The sequence below is a fragment of the Camarhynchus parvulus genome, chromosome 9 (genome assembly GCF_901933205.1).
Source record: "Camarhynchus parvulus chromosome 9, STF_HiC, whole genome shotgun sequence".
NCBI classification, from domain to species: domain Eukaryota; kingdom Metazoa; phylum Chordata; class Aves; order Passeriformes; family Thraupidae; genus Camarhynchus; species Camarhynchus parvulus.
The window spans coordinates 18603012-18619696 of NC_044579.1; the positions used below are offsets into that span (position 1 = coordinate 18603012).

Here is a 16685-nt window from a genome sequence, read left to right on the forward strand (position 1 = left end):
AGGCTCCTTCAGTTTCCCCAGCGCTTCAGCTGTCAAGCTGAAACCAAGCTATGTTTGGAGGGTGGCAGTGTGGGATGGGAGGGAAGCGAAGCGGAGAGGCCGAAACGTTCCCGGCTTTGTTGCGGCCGAGCCCGAGCCCACAGGGCGGGGCCGGCCGGAGCGCCCCCTGCTGGCTGCTGCCCCGGCAGTCTCGCGAGACCCGGCGTGCCGTGCGCGCGGGGCGGGGGCGCTGCTGGGCGGGGAGGCGCCATCTTGTTCCTGTGCGGGGCGGCGGGGCCGGGCCGGGCCCGCGCTGAGGGAGCGCCCGGGGCAGCGCCCGCCGCCACCGCGGGGCGCGGCATGGACACCCACTACTACGGCGGGGAGCAGTCAGGTAGCGGCGCGGCGCGCAGCACCCTCCGGGGAGGGCGTCGGGCACGGCAGGGCCCGCGGGTTCGGGGGGACAGCGGCGGGGCCCTGGCCTGAGGGCAGCGCGGAGGGCGTTAATTGCAACAGTCCGGTGTCCGGGCAGCGCAGCGCAGCAGTCGCTGCCCGCTCGGTGCAGGAGGTTTTGTGCACTCCCGGGGGTGGCTGGAGTGTTCGGACAGCCCCGTTTCTCTGCCCCGTTAGAGCGGGAGCCCGCCCGGTTCCCGTGCGGTTCCTTTAAACGCTGAGTTGTACTTTCTTTTTTAAATCTCGGAATAGATGATGGAGGAGCTACTCCAGTGCAAGACGAGCGAGACTCAGGATCTGATGTGGAAGATGAAGGAAACGAACAGCATTCTGGATCGGAGAATGGAAGTGTAGGGCACCATTCAGAGGTACCAAGGGAGCTTTATCTAGATAAAGTTAACTCTTCTCTGAATTCTTTTTTGTTGTTGTTTAAAGTGGCATTCTCTCGTAGCTGAGACATACGTGTTTATTCAGTTCCTCTTAAGGTCTCCATCGGGCAAAACTTTATTTCCATAAAAAAGCGTTGGATAGTCTCTTGACAAGTATGTTGGCTAGGGTTTGTTTGGTTTTTTTCTTGTTGTGGTAGCACACGCTGTTCTGAACTTGAGTAAGTTGTACTTGGTTAGCCCCAATTTCACAGAGATAAAATATTGGGGTTATGAGGAATTTGTGCTTGAAATTCTGCACAGTGTTGTAAAACCACACGCTTTGGAGGTGGTGATTTCCTTGACAGAGAATAAATGCTCTCCCAGCCTCCATGTCAGATGGGGACACTGACTCTTGAGTCTGCTGTGTGCTGGTTTTCCCCTTGTCATTGACAAAGGAGCGGGTGTGCATGTGGAGCAGGTTAAGGTTCCTGAATGGGACCTTGAAGTGTGAAGTTCCTGAATGGTTTTCCTCTGAAGTGGTTCCCCCTTGGAGAAGTGTTCAGCATGGACAGGCTTTGGTCCAGGGTTGTTTCTGGAGGGTCACTTCGTTTGTGGATTGAGTGGGCTGAGAAGAGATTCTGGTAAAAGAGAAGGCTCCCTTTAGACTTCTAGGACAGTTTGGGAAGTTGAGATTTAATTTTTAAGAATTGTTTGTGACTTACAATAGAGCTACATCAGGTATTAGTCAGAAGGAATAATTTTAGCCTGTGAATTGAGATCTTCTGCCTGCAAAGTTACAGAGAAATTTTTGATACTTATAAAAACTGTAATCAAAGCCATTTTAGTGTTCTGCTATTCTACTGTATTGTATGTAAAGATCAGGATTTACTCTGACTGGATTTTCAGTATGTTGTTACACATTTTAGAAATTGCTTAAAATGCAACAAAGGCTGATGTGAGAGAAGGCTTGACTCCACTGTGGCATAACTTACCATCCTTGTTTTTTAAATTTTTTTCTATTTTTCCCCTGCCTTTATTGAATTCATACTTCCCTTAGCGTTAGAAAGTAGACAAAGATTGTATTTTTATAAAATGAAAGTTCTTCCCATGTATTTGAACTTAATTGTAAAGCACATTTGGAATTTACTTTTTTTGATAGGTGTTGATATTTCCAAGGGAAGAAATAGATTTGGTGGGAGGCAGCATCTGCCACCGTGACAATTACAATTTCAGTGTGGCAGGAAACACATTTCTCGGGCTGGGAAAAATAACTGTGGAGGAATTTATTACTTCTGTTCTATGAAAGCAAAGTGTGATGAGTGTGTGAAGAATCATGCTGCTGCTACAATGATATTAATCTTTTTCTTTTGTGTCATTGGTTTATGCTTGATTATTGGTTCTTACTTTTCTGAGCACTTCTCTGAGATTTTAGTTTTACTTACTGTGGCAAGGTAGTTGACTGTTGTTTACATCTGCAGCATGTCTTCTTCAGATTTAGGTGAGCAGAAGGTACCAGTTATCACTGTTAACTGGGCCTCTTCATGTGCTGAAGTGTCTGTTTTTAAAGACTTTGTTCTGTGGTGGTGGTTGAATATTCCTCTGTAGATAAAATACTTCAGAAAGTCAATTTAAATAAAAGAGCCAAGCTAAGCCACCTTTTTGACCAATACTAAATGAGAGTTGTCAGGCCTTAATGCTTTATTTGATTCAGCTCAAATTAAAATTCAAATATTTTGTTTTGCTATGAAGTCTTAATTTTTCTTTCCCTCTGTTGAGTTCTCTTTGCACTCAAAAGGCAGTAATGGGGAGGAGCCATCTCTGAAAGGAGTAGCTTTCAGTCATTTGTCATATTATTTATTCTAAATATTCTCTCATCCTCTTATATTCTTCATCTTTAGGAGTGTGTGGGAGAAGTGACACTCAAAGGTAATAAAACCTTTTTAGGCAGCCTAATCAGTTAAGTCTATTTAATTACTATTTTGTCTCTAATTTAGAACTCAGATGTAAAGAACTGAAGTTTTAAAATTTCAAACTTTTCTTTCAGGTTTTTAACTTTAAAGAAAAGGGGAATCCTGAGGAATTACTTATGTAGGTCTCAGGTATGTGGGTTTTTCTTTTCCACAATTCTTTTCTGGCTTTCCTTCCCCCAATCCCACTTTATCTATAAATGTTCTCCTTGATGTCCTTACTGATTCTGCTTTAGACAATTAGAATTAGTTTTAGTACAGTAATGAATCTGAAATCATGTTTACAGTGTTTGTCCAAGTTAGGCTCATACAGAAATCTGTAATAACTTCGTTTTTACACTTCCACCAAGTTGCTGCTGTTTCGTGAATTAAGTTGTGGTTAGACTGTGACTGTTAACAAACACAAATATGTGATACCTGAAAAAAAGGAGGAACTTGCTGATATGCCCATGATGGTTGTGTAGGTCTTAGTTTAATACTCATCTTTCATGAAATTGTAGTGGATGGGTTCCATTTTGTTGAAGTTACTAAATTGTCGAAGAAGTAGCTCTTAAAAGTGGCTGCATGTAGATCCAATAAACTGCTTGGTAGCTGTAATTTTTATGTAGAAGTGTAACACTGTAAATTTGATTTTGATGTATTCTTTATTTTATGCTGTACTAAAGCCTCATGTAATAGAACTCTTTCATTAAACAAAAATCAAGGACATCTCAATTAAAATGTTTATAGATAAAGAGGAGGAAGAAAAGAAAGCAAAGAAATTAGAGAAAAATGCAGTAGCAATTACCTGAGACCTACTCCGTTTTGAGGATGTCTGATCTTTCAATCAATCATTTGGAAAATGAAAACTAGAAAACTCAAAAATGACATACTTCATTTCTTTGAAAACAGCTTTGTAGAGATGAACAAATAAAAAAGGGAAAGTGAAGACTGTCAAGCATACCCAGCAGCATTTTGTCATTTTACTGGGAAGTTGGTCACTTTTTATATCAATTATATTCCAAAGCATGCAGATTGATGAATTGTGTGCAGCAGCCTCTTGCACTGCGGGCAGTGGGCAGGTCCTGCCCTGTGCAGGGTCTCAGCTGTGCTACAGAAGGAGCTTTGTGCTGCTGCTGGGGGCTCTGGGGCAGCGCTGCCCTCACTGGCACTGGTGCTGCCTGGCTCAGCTCTCTGACTGGGCTCCAGGGGTGGTGCCTGTGTGTCCCGAGCGTGCAGGAACACCTGAGCATGCAGGGACAGCCGTGTGCCCTGAGTGAGCGTGCAGGGACAGCCGTGTGCCCAGAGTGTGCAGGGACAGCCGTGTGCCCAGAGCATGCAGGGACACCTTTGTCACCTCGGGTGCTCACACTGCAGCAGCTGAGCTGCTGTGACCACTGGCTGAGTCTGAGTGCTGGGTGTCTGCTCTCGCTCACCAAACATCTTCCTTCTCAGCAGTGATTGTCAGTTTGAAGTAACAGATTAAAGATCCGGGATCCTGTAATAATCTTCAGTAATAATGCTCTCTGTAATTACAGTGTCTTCTCACCAAGGTTTTGCATAAGAAGTTCGTTGTAATTTAGCGATTAATTCTGAACAGGTGCATATATAACCTGCAGCCACACTTCTGACCTTAGAGATATGAAGAATCATTACTGATTCTCATTGGTTCTTAATTTTGTTTATTTGTTCACCAAAGAATTCCTAAACTGGAAGATGGGAAGGTGATGGTCCTAATATCTTAAAGAGGACTATTTTTATTAATTTCCTTGGGTTTGTTTAGCAAAATCCTTTAGTACTGCTGACATAATTATCAGTACTATTCAGCATTCACCATCTGACATTGAGAGAAGACAGGCAAATCCACACAAAATACAGTAACAGAAGTTATTTAATCCTCGTTTTTCTACCATTTTAGATACCAGTTTGATTTCAGTGTTTCTCAATGACCTTATCTGTAACTGCTGTGCAGTCTGCTTTCTGTTCTGTTTCCAGCTGCAGTTTTCTTTAGTCTAAAGTAATGCAGTCAGGGAAGATCTGTCACATACACCTGTGGTAGGTTTATGTGGGACATACTAGGCAGGAGAAGGGCGATTTTTTGATAAGGGAATAAAATATTAACAAGCTGAGAGCAGTTGAGTACATCCTCAATTCTGTCACTTCCTAATATTAATATTTCTTTAAAATTTCAGATTCAGGTTTTAATGGAACCACGTTTCCTTTCTGTAAGGAGAAATGAGAATTACATACAAAAGATTCAAAAGATGCATCACTGTAGAGACAGGAACAAGCAGCAGAGAGAAAACAACTTAGATTGTCACAGCAGCTGTTTGTAGTTAGCATAAATAACATGGAAATAATGAAGTAGTATTTGAAATGCATGTTTTAAAATTTCATGGTCTTGGGTTTTTTTTTTCGTTGTTCAGTAACTTTGTTAGTCGTTCTGCAGTGATTTAGAAGATCTTTATCAAGTGCTAGCCAAAGGAATAAGTATATAAAGTCCAAAGTCTTAAAAAGCAATGCTCTTTGCCACTTAGAATAATTATGGAGGAAGTAGTTCCTAAAAGCAATTGAAATTAATTTTATTTTAAATTCTTCCTGCATCATGCATTTTAAAGATCAATAGTATTCTTTGTTGTAGGTGTAGGGCAGCTACACCTACATTTTTTTATGGCTCTGAATGTGGGAGTAGAACAACTAGAGAAAATAAAAATAGATAGAAAGTCTGTTTCCAAAGAAATTAAATGGCAGAAAAAAAAGATTTGGAAACTTCAGGACATATAGGTCTTAAAGCATCTCCTGTCACAATAAATACTCAGTTTGCAAGTAGAAAAAGTTTATAGCTGAGATAAATAGACTGAGGAAGGCCTGATTGAGGCTTTGAGTTGCGTATGCAGAAGAGAAGTTCCTTGTACAATGTTGTTGTTTTCAGCTGAAAGCAGGATTATGGTGACAGTAGCTGTGAGAGTTGAATTAATGGAATGAGTTTTCAAGTCTAATTTCATATTCTCAGGTAAATGCAATTGAGAGTTTTTTCCCAAGTAGATTTTACATGTTGGAAAGATAAAAGATGATGCTGTAAGTAATTATACTTAGTAAGGTGGCTTCTGAGATGTTCTCTTTAAAATGGAGCATGTGCCTCAGTATTTTTTGGTGTGTTGAAAAGTCAAAGGATTGTTGCAGTTCTGAAGTTGCTAGATGGGTGTGTTTGTGCATGGCTTATCTTGGGCGTCTGGATGAGCATGGGAGCTGTCCCCACAGGGGAGAGAATTGTTCAATCTGAAACACAAAGTTGGTTGACAGTAATACTCTGAAAGGTCTGACTAAAACTTTGGTCTTGTTTTTTGCTAGGCTTTTGGTCTTGAGTTGTTCTTAAATAGGTTTCCTCGACAAAGAAGGAACAGGCGTTAGCTTCATTTGGAGCATAATGCATGTGCTGTTTCAGTAAGATGTATTTCACACAGGAAACATCTGTTTGAGATCTTCGGGAAAATAAAATGACAAATGCAAGATACTCTTTCTTGCTTTGTTATTGGGAATTTCAACTAAACCACTTTGAAGGCCTGACCTATTAAAATAAAAGTTCTAAGCCTTTACCCTTGAGCAACTGGACCCTTCTTAGACATGCTTATTTAAGTGTTCTATGAATTCTGTTACTGTTTTCAAAATACCATGGAGCTGCAGGATGGACATACTTCCATTGATAATACTTTTTTTGATGTGAAGTATTTGATAGTGTTTTGGTGCAAATTGTCCAATTATTTCTACATAGACACTATTTCAGTTTACAGTACCTTGGGTGATCACATTGGAGGAAGAACAAGCAAAAATTCAGAATACTTTTTCTTTACTTTTTAAGGTATTTTTGCTTAGTTGTCTGAGATTATTTTTCTGTTTCAGAATGAACATAGTGATGGAGAAGATGATGGGCAAGGCGAAGAGCCTCGTATGACAGACTCTGAAAATGAGGATAACCCAAGGCAAAAAGAAAGTGAGTCGGATAATGAGGAGCCCCCAAATCACAATGTGAGTGATTCAGAAAATGAAGCAACTCATGGAGAGAAAGACAGTGACTCTGATACTGAGGACCATCCAAACCGGCATTTAAGTGACTCTGAAAATGAAGAGGCCTTAAATCATCGAGCGAGTGACTCTGACAATGGAGAACCTCCAAGGGATCACAGCAGTGATTTTGAAAATGAGGAATCACACAAGCAGCCAGCCAGCGACTCTGAGAGTGAGGAGCTCCAGAAGCAGCCAGCCAGCGACTCTGAGAGTGAGGAGCTCCAGAAGCAGCCAGCCAGCGACTCTGAGAGTGAGGAGCTCCAGAAGCAGCCAGCCAGCGACTCCGAGAGTGAAGAGCCTCAGAAGCAGCCAGCCAGCGACTCAGAGAGCGAGGATGTGTCCAGACACAAGCAGATAGAGTCTGAAGATAGCGATGGGGAGGACAGGAAGGAAAAGGTGCAGAATGACTCTCATCATTCAGATAATGAACATGTAAGGAAAGGATTTCAGGGCTCTGACAGTGAAGACGAAGCTCCTAAGAGACGTAAAATATCAGACAGTGATGAAGATGAAAAAGAGGAAGAAAAGACAGTGAAGAGGAAAACAGCCATCCTTTCTGATAGTGAGGATGACAATGAGAAAACACGTAAGAGACTATACTGTGCTGTGACAGGTAGTGGTGTGAAAGTTAAATCATTGCTTTTGTGTGAATAAAGCGTCTTAAGTTGAGAAACCATAAATCAGATTTAGTTTTGGAGCAGAACTGCATTTGTAAAGGCTGTTGTTCTGACTGCTTTGCTGTGTGAATGTGTATCTTAACACTTCTGAGTAATAAGTAGGTCTAACAGAAGACTGGAAGGATCCAACTGGTGTCTGTTGACATGGTAGTTTGTTCTTTATTTACTTCATTGCTGGTTCTCTAGTAATTTTTTCTTGTGTGTTTTTTTCATATACTGGGGGTGAGAGATTTGAAATTACAATTTTTTTTTATTGGATAGATGTGGTGTATGGAAGCTCCATTTGCTGATTTAATAAAACACTTCAGAATGGATATGCTTTTTAGGAAATGGCAATGGTCTGGTGTTGGAAGACTAGTCAGAGAATAGTTTGAGAGTAACAGTTGTCCTCTCTGTTACTGGGACATGTAGTAATGCTCCTTTCTGCTGGCAGCTGCAAAAAAGGTACGAATCCTTTCTGATGCTGAAGAATCGGACAGTGATGCTGCTTCAGAAAAATCTGACAAAAGGAAGAAAAATGTTGTATCTGATAGTGAGGAGGAGGAAGAAGAAGGAAAAGAGAATGCTGGGAAGAAAAAAGGGAAAGATCTGTTTGGCAGTGACAGTGAATCTGGAAATGAACAAGAGTAAGTGGGAAAGTATGAATTCTTTTGGGATTTTAGACCGGGGGAGTGATGGTGAATGGATAACAGATAAATCCCAACCAGAGAATTCACCTTCTTTGATGGCATGAAGAGAAAGGTCAGTAAAAGGAGACAAAACAAAAGGGCAATCTTCATACAGTTGTTAGAGATTTTGCAGAAAAGGCACATCTCATTGTTGTAGTCCAAGTAGATAAATGTTGCTGTTACCTTCCCAGGAACCTGATTGCAGATATATTTGGAGAATCTGGTGATGAGGAAGAGGAGGAATTTACGGTAAGTGTTCCTGTGGTTGTCTCCTGTTGACTTGCTAGGTCTGAAGAGAATGTATATGCTACATCAGGTCAGTTTTGTATCTGCCAGACTCACTGGGGTGCTGTTTGGGTTAAATAACATTTGCAGCTCATCTTTTGGGAGAATTGGTGTGACAGTAGTCACAGGAGGAATTAAAAGACACTGTTCATCTTTCTAGATCCTCTGAAGACTTACTTGAAGCTTTTTTATTGTCAGGTACCTGAGTAGATGCTCAATCCTGATCCATACACTGATTTACACTATCTGTACTCATCAGGGTTTTAACCAGGAGGATTTGGAGGAAGAAAAAGGTGATGGAGACATGAAGGAGACAGCAGATGAATCAGACTCTGATGATAACATCAAAAGAGGGAAGCAGTAAGTCATTGTGTTACATATTCCTTTCTTAATGCCACATTTTGGTGAAAGGGCATTATGGACCCTGGATATTAACAGGCATACACGTGTTGGGTATTACAGCAAGGTCTGGAGCCATTGGAGCCCTTTGCTAGTTCTGCATTTTGCATACTGAGGTTAATTAATTATCTTACAGGGACCTTGAGACACAGTGTTTGTGCACTAGAGAAACACAAAATTATTTCCTACCAAGGCCCATCAGTTAACACTGTGGTTGTGTTTCAGCATGGACTTCATGTCAGATTTCGACATGATGCTGCAGAGGAAGAAGAGCATGAGCGGCAAGCGCAGGCGGAACCGTGATGGGGGCACTTTCATCAGTGACGCAGATGATGTGGTCAGTGCCATGATTGTGAAGATGAATGAAGCTGCTGAGGTAAGTTTTCCAGGCTCCAAACACACCTTGAAATTCAGTTCCCTTCAGTGGGAAAATCGTGTGATTAATAAGATACAAAAAACTGGTTTTATTCAGCAGGAGTAATTATACACTATGGAAAGCTTCTGATGTCTGTATAACCATCTAAATGTTGTTTTGCTATTCTAAATGAAAACATTCTGTTGAAATTTTGATAGAATACTAATTTTTAAATATTAAAATTAGGTAATTTGCTAAACTTCCGTCAGTTGAGATCAACTTCTATAAAAAGGGATATACTGGTGCTCTATAAACCACCTAGTAGTATGTGAAATACTGGGAAAGGGACTGTGCTTTACTTTCATTGTGGTGTTAACTGGCATGTGTCATACTTTGGTATTTGTTCCTGAGAAGAGTCCTTTTCCATACTGTTTGAATGACAGTGCCGTGGTAATGATATCAGACTAAGAGATTAATGGGATCTTCTGTCATGGTAGCCTGCCTTTTTCTTGGAGAAATGTTTAATATGTTACTGTGGAAGGTTTTTTGGGATCTTGCTTTTTTTCAGGTATCTTCTGTTTTGTTGGAGTTGCAATCAAATTAATAAACAGCACAGCAAAACACATTAAAACCAATTGAGGGATATACACGACTTTAGGAACTAGAGGAGCTTTACAAATAGCAACAACAAAAACATCTTTCTGAGAACAAGATCAGGATGATGAGTTCAGAAAGATGGGGAGGGTGAGAAAGCAATCTGGAAAGCAACTGAAACTTCTTGGGCTTGACAGGAAAGCCTTTCTCAGACAAGATGACAGCCAGATGTTTCAAATGAGGTGTCAAATTTGAAGTACAGGGGCAGGAAGAGGGAAAAGATGCATTAGAACAATCTTCTGCCTTGCAGTAAAACAAACATTGCACAGAAAGAGCCTTCACTGGATTAGGACGAACAGAAAGGAATTACCAGAGCTGGACAATCTGTTGATTGCATTGGGTGTTTTTGGTATGGGTGACAAGTTTTGAATAGATAGTGACAGTCAGGCCTTGGATGGAAGTAATTTTGAAATGCCACAGGTGAAAATACATGTTCTCCCTTCCCATTGTTCTGCTTAGCTATTTTTCTGTTTTTCAGGTGAGGCTTTACTAATGAAGTGTTATCTGTGCACAGTATAGAGGACCTCCAGTTATTGTAGTCAGTCTAAGTCGTGAAGTGAAAAAAAACCAGTAAATTTAGGAGCACTCTCCTAATGTGATGCTTTATTGGGAAATACTGACTAAAGTGATGACCCTTTTTTCAGAGAAATTGTTGCATAATTGTTGGTGACCTGTGGAGCAGGGGACAAAATTAGTGTAATCCCTCCAAAGTTGCACTGCTAGTTGAATAGACTAGTCTTTTTCTTGTAAGTGTTGCAAAGAATGGGAGTTGCTGATTTCTTTCTTTGATTAACTTCTGCTGATTCTTCAACTCTCTACAGGAGGATCGTCAGCTGAATACACAAAAGAAACCAGCACTAAAGAAATTAACTTTGCTACCAACTGTAGTTATGCATCTTAAAAAGTGAGTTCTCATTCTAGTTAACTGCAACCCTGGGCAATAGTCAGAATGTGTAAGATTTCATGGAGTTACACTACAGGTATACTGAATATGCAGAAAAACACTTTTTTATTCCAAGTAAATGCTGAAGCTAGGTGACCTCAAAAACATAAAATTATACATAATTTTCCCTCTTAAATTTAATATGAAACAAACTCAATTATGCTATTTTCCTGAGGAGATGTCGCATCTTAAGATGTTGCTATATTACATGACTTTTGGGCTTCTCTTTAAACCTTTTAGGCAGGATCTCAAAGAAACTTTCATCGATAGTGGTGTTATGTCTGCCATCAAAGAGTGGCTTTCTCCTCTTCCAGACCGAAGTCTGCCAGCACTAAAGATAAGAGAGGAGCTTCTGAAGATCCTACAAGAGGTTTGGACCTGACTTCACATTTGATTAGGAGCTTGTCCACAGTTTTACGGGCATGTGCTTTAGGGAGATGTGAGGTGATAAATGAACTGCAGCTCTGCCAATGGGCTGTGCAGTGAAACACCCAAGGAAGCAACCTGCACAACAGGTGTGCTTGTGTAAAAGAATTCAGATGATTTGGCCCTGCCTGGCTGTTTCAGGTTTATATCCAAATTTAAGTGAAGAGTTACTTGCTGTGCATCCCTGAATTTTCTTCCCTTGTGGTCCCTTTTCTGTTCTGTTAAAGTGTGCAGTGCACGGAAAGGTCCCTCGCACTCAGTGTAGGCTTTCAGTGTCTGTGCCTAAGGTGATTGCTTGAGTGTCTTTGCCATGTAAGTTTTTATTTGTAGAATGAATGATTTGAAGGCAGTAGCATAGTTTTGGGGTAATATAAACTAGAGAGCATTTGGAGCAGAATTTTCTAGAAAGCTACCTAATTTTGTATATAAACCAAGAATGTTATGGCAGATTTCTAGATTTAGGTGTTTGATACTTTAAACAATTCCCAGTGGGACAACGAAAATCTTAAATTTTGCAAGCTGGTTTAAATGAAAGGTCTGTGGCAAAGTACAATGACACCATTAATGCTCAGACATAATTTATTGTAATTTATGGCTGTTTTCTGACTTTTCCTGTTCTCTGCAGCTGCCCAGTGTGAGCCAGGAGACCCTGAAGCACAGTGGCATTGGACGGGCTGTGATGTACCTGTACAAACACCCCAAGGAGTCAAGACCGAACAAGGACATGGCTGGGAAGCTGATCAGTATGTAAACCTGCCTGTGCCTCTCTGAGATCCCACTGGTGATGAATGGAACTTCTGCATCGGTTTCCGATGAACTACTGTTGTCTGTAGAAAAGATTCTGCAGTGTAGGAACCTCGCTGATGTGTTTCATAACTTTGTAGAGCTGTTAACAAGCACTGTTACATTAGCTTCTGCATGCACCTGTTCCATTGTCTTTAACCAGAGGATGGCATTTATTCTGCTGCGGTTCTCTCTTGGCTCATTGTCCAGATCTTTTGTATATGTCGCAAAGGCAGGAAGGTGCTGCCAGAGGGCTAATTATTCCATGGACTTCAGAGGGAGCTTAGCTGACTGAATGTTTACTATTCAGCTGTACTCCATGTGGAGTGCATTCCATTCAGAATGGCTGCAGACTGATGATAAACTTACACTCTAGGACCTTCTCTGCATATTTCTAAAATAGCATTCCTGAGTTGTGCAGGAGGTCCTGACACTGAGTATTCTTTCTGAGAGCTTGGAGATGTTCTAGAAGAGCAGGCAACAAAGAGACTTTGGGAATGAAAGCTTGCTTTCTGTTCACAAGGTTGGTTTTCCATTAAATACTAAGGGCTCAAAAATCATGTGGTTGAAAGGAAGCATAAATACTTGCCACAAACTTTCAAAGCTGTACTTGATCACCAGAGTGGTTTAAGAGAAACAAAGGCCTGGTCTTTTTTAACTAATCGTTTTTTTAATAGATGAATGGTCTCGTCCCATCTTTGGCCTTACCTCAAACTACAAAGGCATGACCAGAGAAGAGAGAGAACAGAGAGATTTGGAACAGATGCCTCATCGAAGGAAAATGAGCAGGTAGGAATAGCAGGCAGAAACATGAAATTCTTCCAAGGCTCCATCAAGAGAAACCAAGTGGTGTGTAAATACTAAAGGAAATAAAAGGGTAAAAGGGTAGTCAGTTATGGTCTCTCTTCTAACATACTTTATTGTCTTCTAAAATTTCTTTTTCTGTGTATAGATGCCTATAAATATTTCTTTTTCTTTCAGCTCTGGTGGTCAGACTCCCCGTAGGGACCTGGAGAAAGTATTAACAGGAGAAGAAAAGTAGGTTGGATATATAAATAGTTTGCTTTTTTTTTTAGTGAAGTATTGTGGTGGCACTACTACTGTGGAATTTCTGTAGAGGTTTTAGAGACAGTGGTATATAGTGTGTTTCAGAGGACAGCACACTGGGTGGCTTTACTTCTTTCTGGATAAGATCTGTCCATAACAGTCACATCCTTTTGTCCACAGGGCTCTCAGGCCCGGGGACCCTGGGTTCTGTGCCCGAGCGAGGGTCCCAATGCCCTCCAACAAAGACTACGTCGTCAGGCCCAAGTGGAACGTGGAGATGGAGTCCTCCAGGGTAAGCACTGGCAGTGTCCTGGTGAATGTTCCTAGGCCTGGGATTCTGTCATCATATCACCATGGTTACTCTACAGGAGGGTAGTTCTTTTAAGGGCCTCTTGTAGTGAGTGTGGACAGTGAATTCTCCAGTAAGTAGGCTGCTCTAAAGCTCATCACATGTTTTCACAAGAAAACATCTCTGATTAAAAAGAGATTTTTGAGTTAACTTTTCTAGAATTTCTCTCTCAGGTGAGAATCTGATTACAGGCCTCTTGCTTTAAAGCATTTTGAGCTAAAGCTGCAGTTCAGTACCTGTGTCACTGTACTGATGTTTTTATACCTCTCACAGCTTTTGTATCATGTTCTAATAATAATCCAGTTTGGGAAACCTTTGAGCTTTTGGTAAACATGAACAGCTTCGGTGGAGGCCTTTGTGTTGCTTTGTCTTCATCCATCTACTCATACTGTTTCACTTCAAGGGGTATACTTGGTAGAATATGTGTTAGTGGGAGAAGTAACAATTGCTGTGCTGTCTGCTGTTCTTTCTCCTTCTGTCCATTAATTGAGATGTTGTTTCTAGCCCGGGACTATTAAGAGAGGTATTAGTCGCTTGGAAAAGCACAAGAGACGGTTTGCTGAACAGAAACGACTCAGCAAAGTGCATCGGGCCATCAAGTTCAGCATTGAAGGCAACAGGATGCCCCTGTAGCCATACCACTGCCTTCCCAAGTTGGAGAGGTATCCCTCGAGGGAGGTGTGAACAGTGCATGTGCTCCAGCTGTTGGCAGTTTGCACATGCAGGACAGGAGTGTGTACACCCTAACTTTAACCTGGAAAACTCTCCTTGAATTCTCTCGTGTCTGTACTGTGACCTACAAGGGAACTTGTACAGGAGAAGACAGGCTCTAGCACATAACCTCTGTCATGGCTCCTGCCTGCACAGCTTCAGGGTACCCAAATGACAAGAGTTCAGCGAAAATACCTGTGCTCAAAACCAGCTTTGCACCACCTGTGGTTTTGAATGCTGTTCTGACACAATTAGGTTTTCCAGATTCACCTGAAGCGACACATGGGCATTCTTAGCCCTTGGTACAGGAGCTCGTGTCACTGCTTGCAGTGTCTGTGGCTGACCTCTGACTGGGGCACAGTGAGGTGTTTTTCACACCTTCTCATTCAAGGAAGTAGAATGATGTGAGACAATAGGGGTGGTTGATGGGAGCTACAGAATGAGACCAGGGGGAGAAGAATCCTCTGCTGTGAGTGTGGGTTAGGAGAACATGCATCAATGGGAATTGCTTTGACAATTCCTGGTCTGCATTTTAATGCTGTAAGCAGGGCTGCCACAAGCTGACAGTGACAGGAAGAGGTGAGCACAAGCCATAGATAACTGTTGAGTTCATATTAAGCTTCATATTTATTTGTTTTTAAAAAGATATTTTCTTAAACATCACTGTGAAATTTTAGGTATAATTTCAATGAATAGTGAACAGATTTATGAATAAATCTTATTTAAAATCAGCATGTCAGGAGCACCTTCTTTAGCCGTGGGAACAAGTTTCTAATGGATGTGTTTTTCAGATACTAAGTAGCATGTTTTGGATATCACTGTTTCTCCCAAACTTAAAAGTGTCATGTTTCCATCACTTACTGTTTCTGTTGTCTAGTTAAGGAAAATTGCCTTCTGGGAAGCACTGGCTATGGCGTGGAAGGTCCTTGCTGTTTGTCTTCAGCACACCATCACTGAATTAATCTGTGCAGAATAACTCTTATGCCACCTGGTTTTCATTTGCAGTTCAAACACAGAGATGAAATGCAATGCTTGTATGGTCAGCGTAGGCATTTCTTTTTGCTCCCCCCTACACTGCCTTTGTTCAATAATCCTTTGCTTTCTCAATACTAATCCCTGACCTTTAAAATAAATGGCAGCCTGAAATTGATGTGTCACCTTAGTCACAGTGTATCTAACTCTCCTGCAAGAAGTCCAGAGTGGTGACATTGGTGCCCTGTGGTTCTGACATAGCTGCAGCCAATAGATAGAAAATTTCCAAATGGTACCCAGCTGCACAGTGATTGACCATACACTGTGATGACTGTGAGTGCCACTGCCTCCACCTGGGCCCTGCAGATACTGGGGGGCATTTTCCCTTTCTGGGAAGAAAACAGATCAGCTGGGCTCAGTGGCTCCCCCAGCTCCTTGCCAGGCGCAACCTCGCATGTGCCGCTTGCCTTGGACATCTGGGGCGTCTGCTTTTTTTCAGTGGTAATTATTAGTTTTATTTTTTAAGTTCCAGGGGACCTCTAAGAAAGGGGTGAGTCGACTGGACAAACAGATGCGGAAATTCACAGATATCAGGAAAAAAAGCAGAACGGCCCATGCAGTGAAAATCAGCATTGAGGGCAATAAGATGCCATTGTGACCCTTCACAGAATGCCCCATGAGCTCTGCTGTAAGACAGTACACCCACAGACTCTTTGGAGACCTTTAAATTTTTTAACTTGTTTGGGGTGGGTTTGGTTTTTTAGTTTGTTTTTTAAGTGAACCCTTAAATTGTTGGTTCAGGTTCTGGTAGAAGATGTTGTCTGAGGACTGTGAATATGGGGACTCCTTTCTCCTGATTGTATTTAAACTGGCCCTGTTGTGTCCTTTGTACAGATCATGTATTTGTTGTATTGCAACACTTTAAAAAATAAAACATCTTCTGGTTTCTTTTGGGAGGGGACTGCCTGTTCGTTGCTCAGATGAAGGTATACACAGACCACCTGGGATGTGGAAAAACTGAGGGGTTATTTTTTTGTTCAATTTTGTCCATTTTCTTTTTATTCACTGCTTTATTAATCAGTTGTTATGTCTTTGGAGACCTGCATCTATTGCTTTTGATTTAGAAGTATTGATCATGTTCCATACAAAGGATTTTCTTTTCATGTAGACTAATATAAAGTTTGGGAGAAAGCCAGCAGATGGAGCACTAAAAATTCCAGCAGCTTCCCAGCTATATTGTCACTGTAGCTTACCAGTGACTTTGTAAAAGTCTGTTTTATCAGTGGGAAGGAGAACATTCTTATGTCAGGGGCGATAATGCTGTTTCTTTGTTCCTGCCACTACAGACTGACAGTAAAATAACATCTGTGGCTTCTTTGCCTCTATCTCTGAAAATGGCTGTCGCTGCTGAGCTTGCCTCCAGTAAGAGGACTCCTCTTGCACAGGTAATTGGCAGTTGACATTTTTTCATTAAGAAAAATCACCTTTGTGCTGCAGGAGCAGAGTTTTGTAATGAGTAGTCTGTAATTCTGGGGATCCTGGTGTTGGCTGAGTTACTGCTGGCACCAGTCATGGAGAGAGTGCAAGTTTGTGTAAGGGGTCACA

General features: G+C 41.5%; 1 protein-coding gene across 3 annotated transcripts; it reads left to right on the plus strand.

The window, feature by feature from the left end:
* The first annotated feature begins 242 nt into the window (after positions 1-242).
* On the plus strand, positions 243-16036 carry IWS1 (interacts with SUPT6H, CTD assembly factor 1). Of its 3 annotated transcripts, none has more exons than XM_030954001.1 (14): positions 243-373; positions 685-800; positions 6647-7397; positions 7922-8114; positions 8348-8405; positions 8701-8801; positions 9066-9216; positions 10671-10753; positions 11033-11162; positions 11844-11961; positions 12679-12790; positions 12983-13039; positions 13229-13340; positions 13902-16036. In XM_030954001.1, exons 1-14 carry the CDS (start codon positions 340-342, stop codon positions 14028-14030), a joined length of 2145 nt encoding a protein of 714 aa, XP_030809861.1. In that variant the 5' UTR covers positions 243-339; the 3' UTR covers positions 14031-16036. The 3 variants fall into 3 exon arrangements, with proteins under 3 accessions (XP_030809861.1, XP_030809860.1, XP_030809862.1); XM_030954000.1 differs by having other exon boundaries at positions 15607-16036; XM_030954002.1 differs by lacking the exon at positions 243-373 and adding an exon at positions 2845-2899 and having other exon boundaries at positions 15607-16036.
* The last annotated feature ends 649 nt before the right edge of the window (positions 16037-16685 follow it).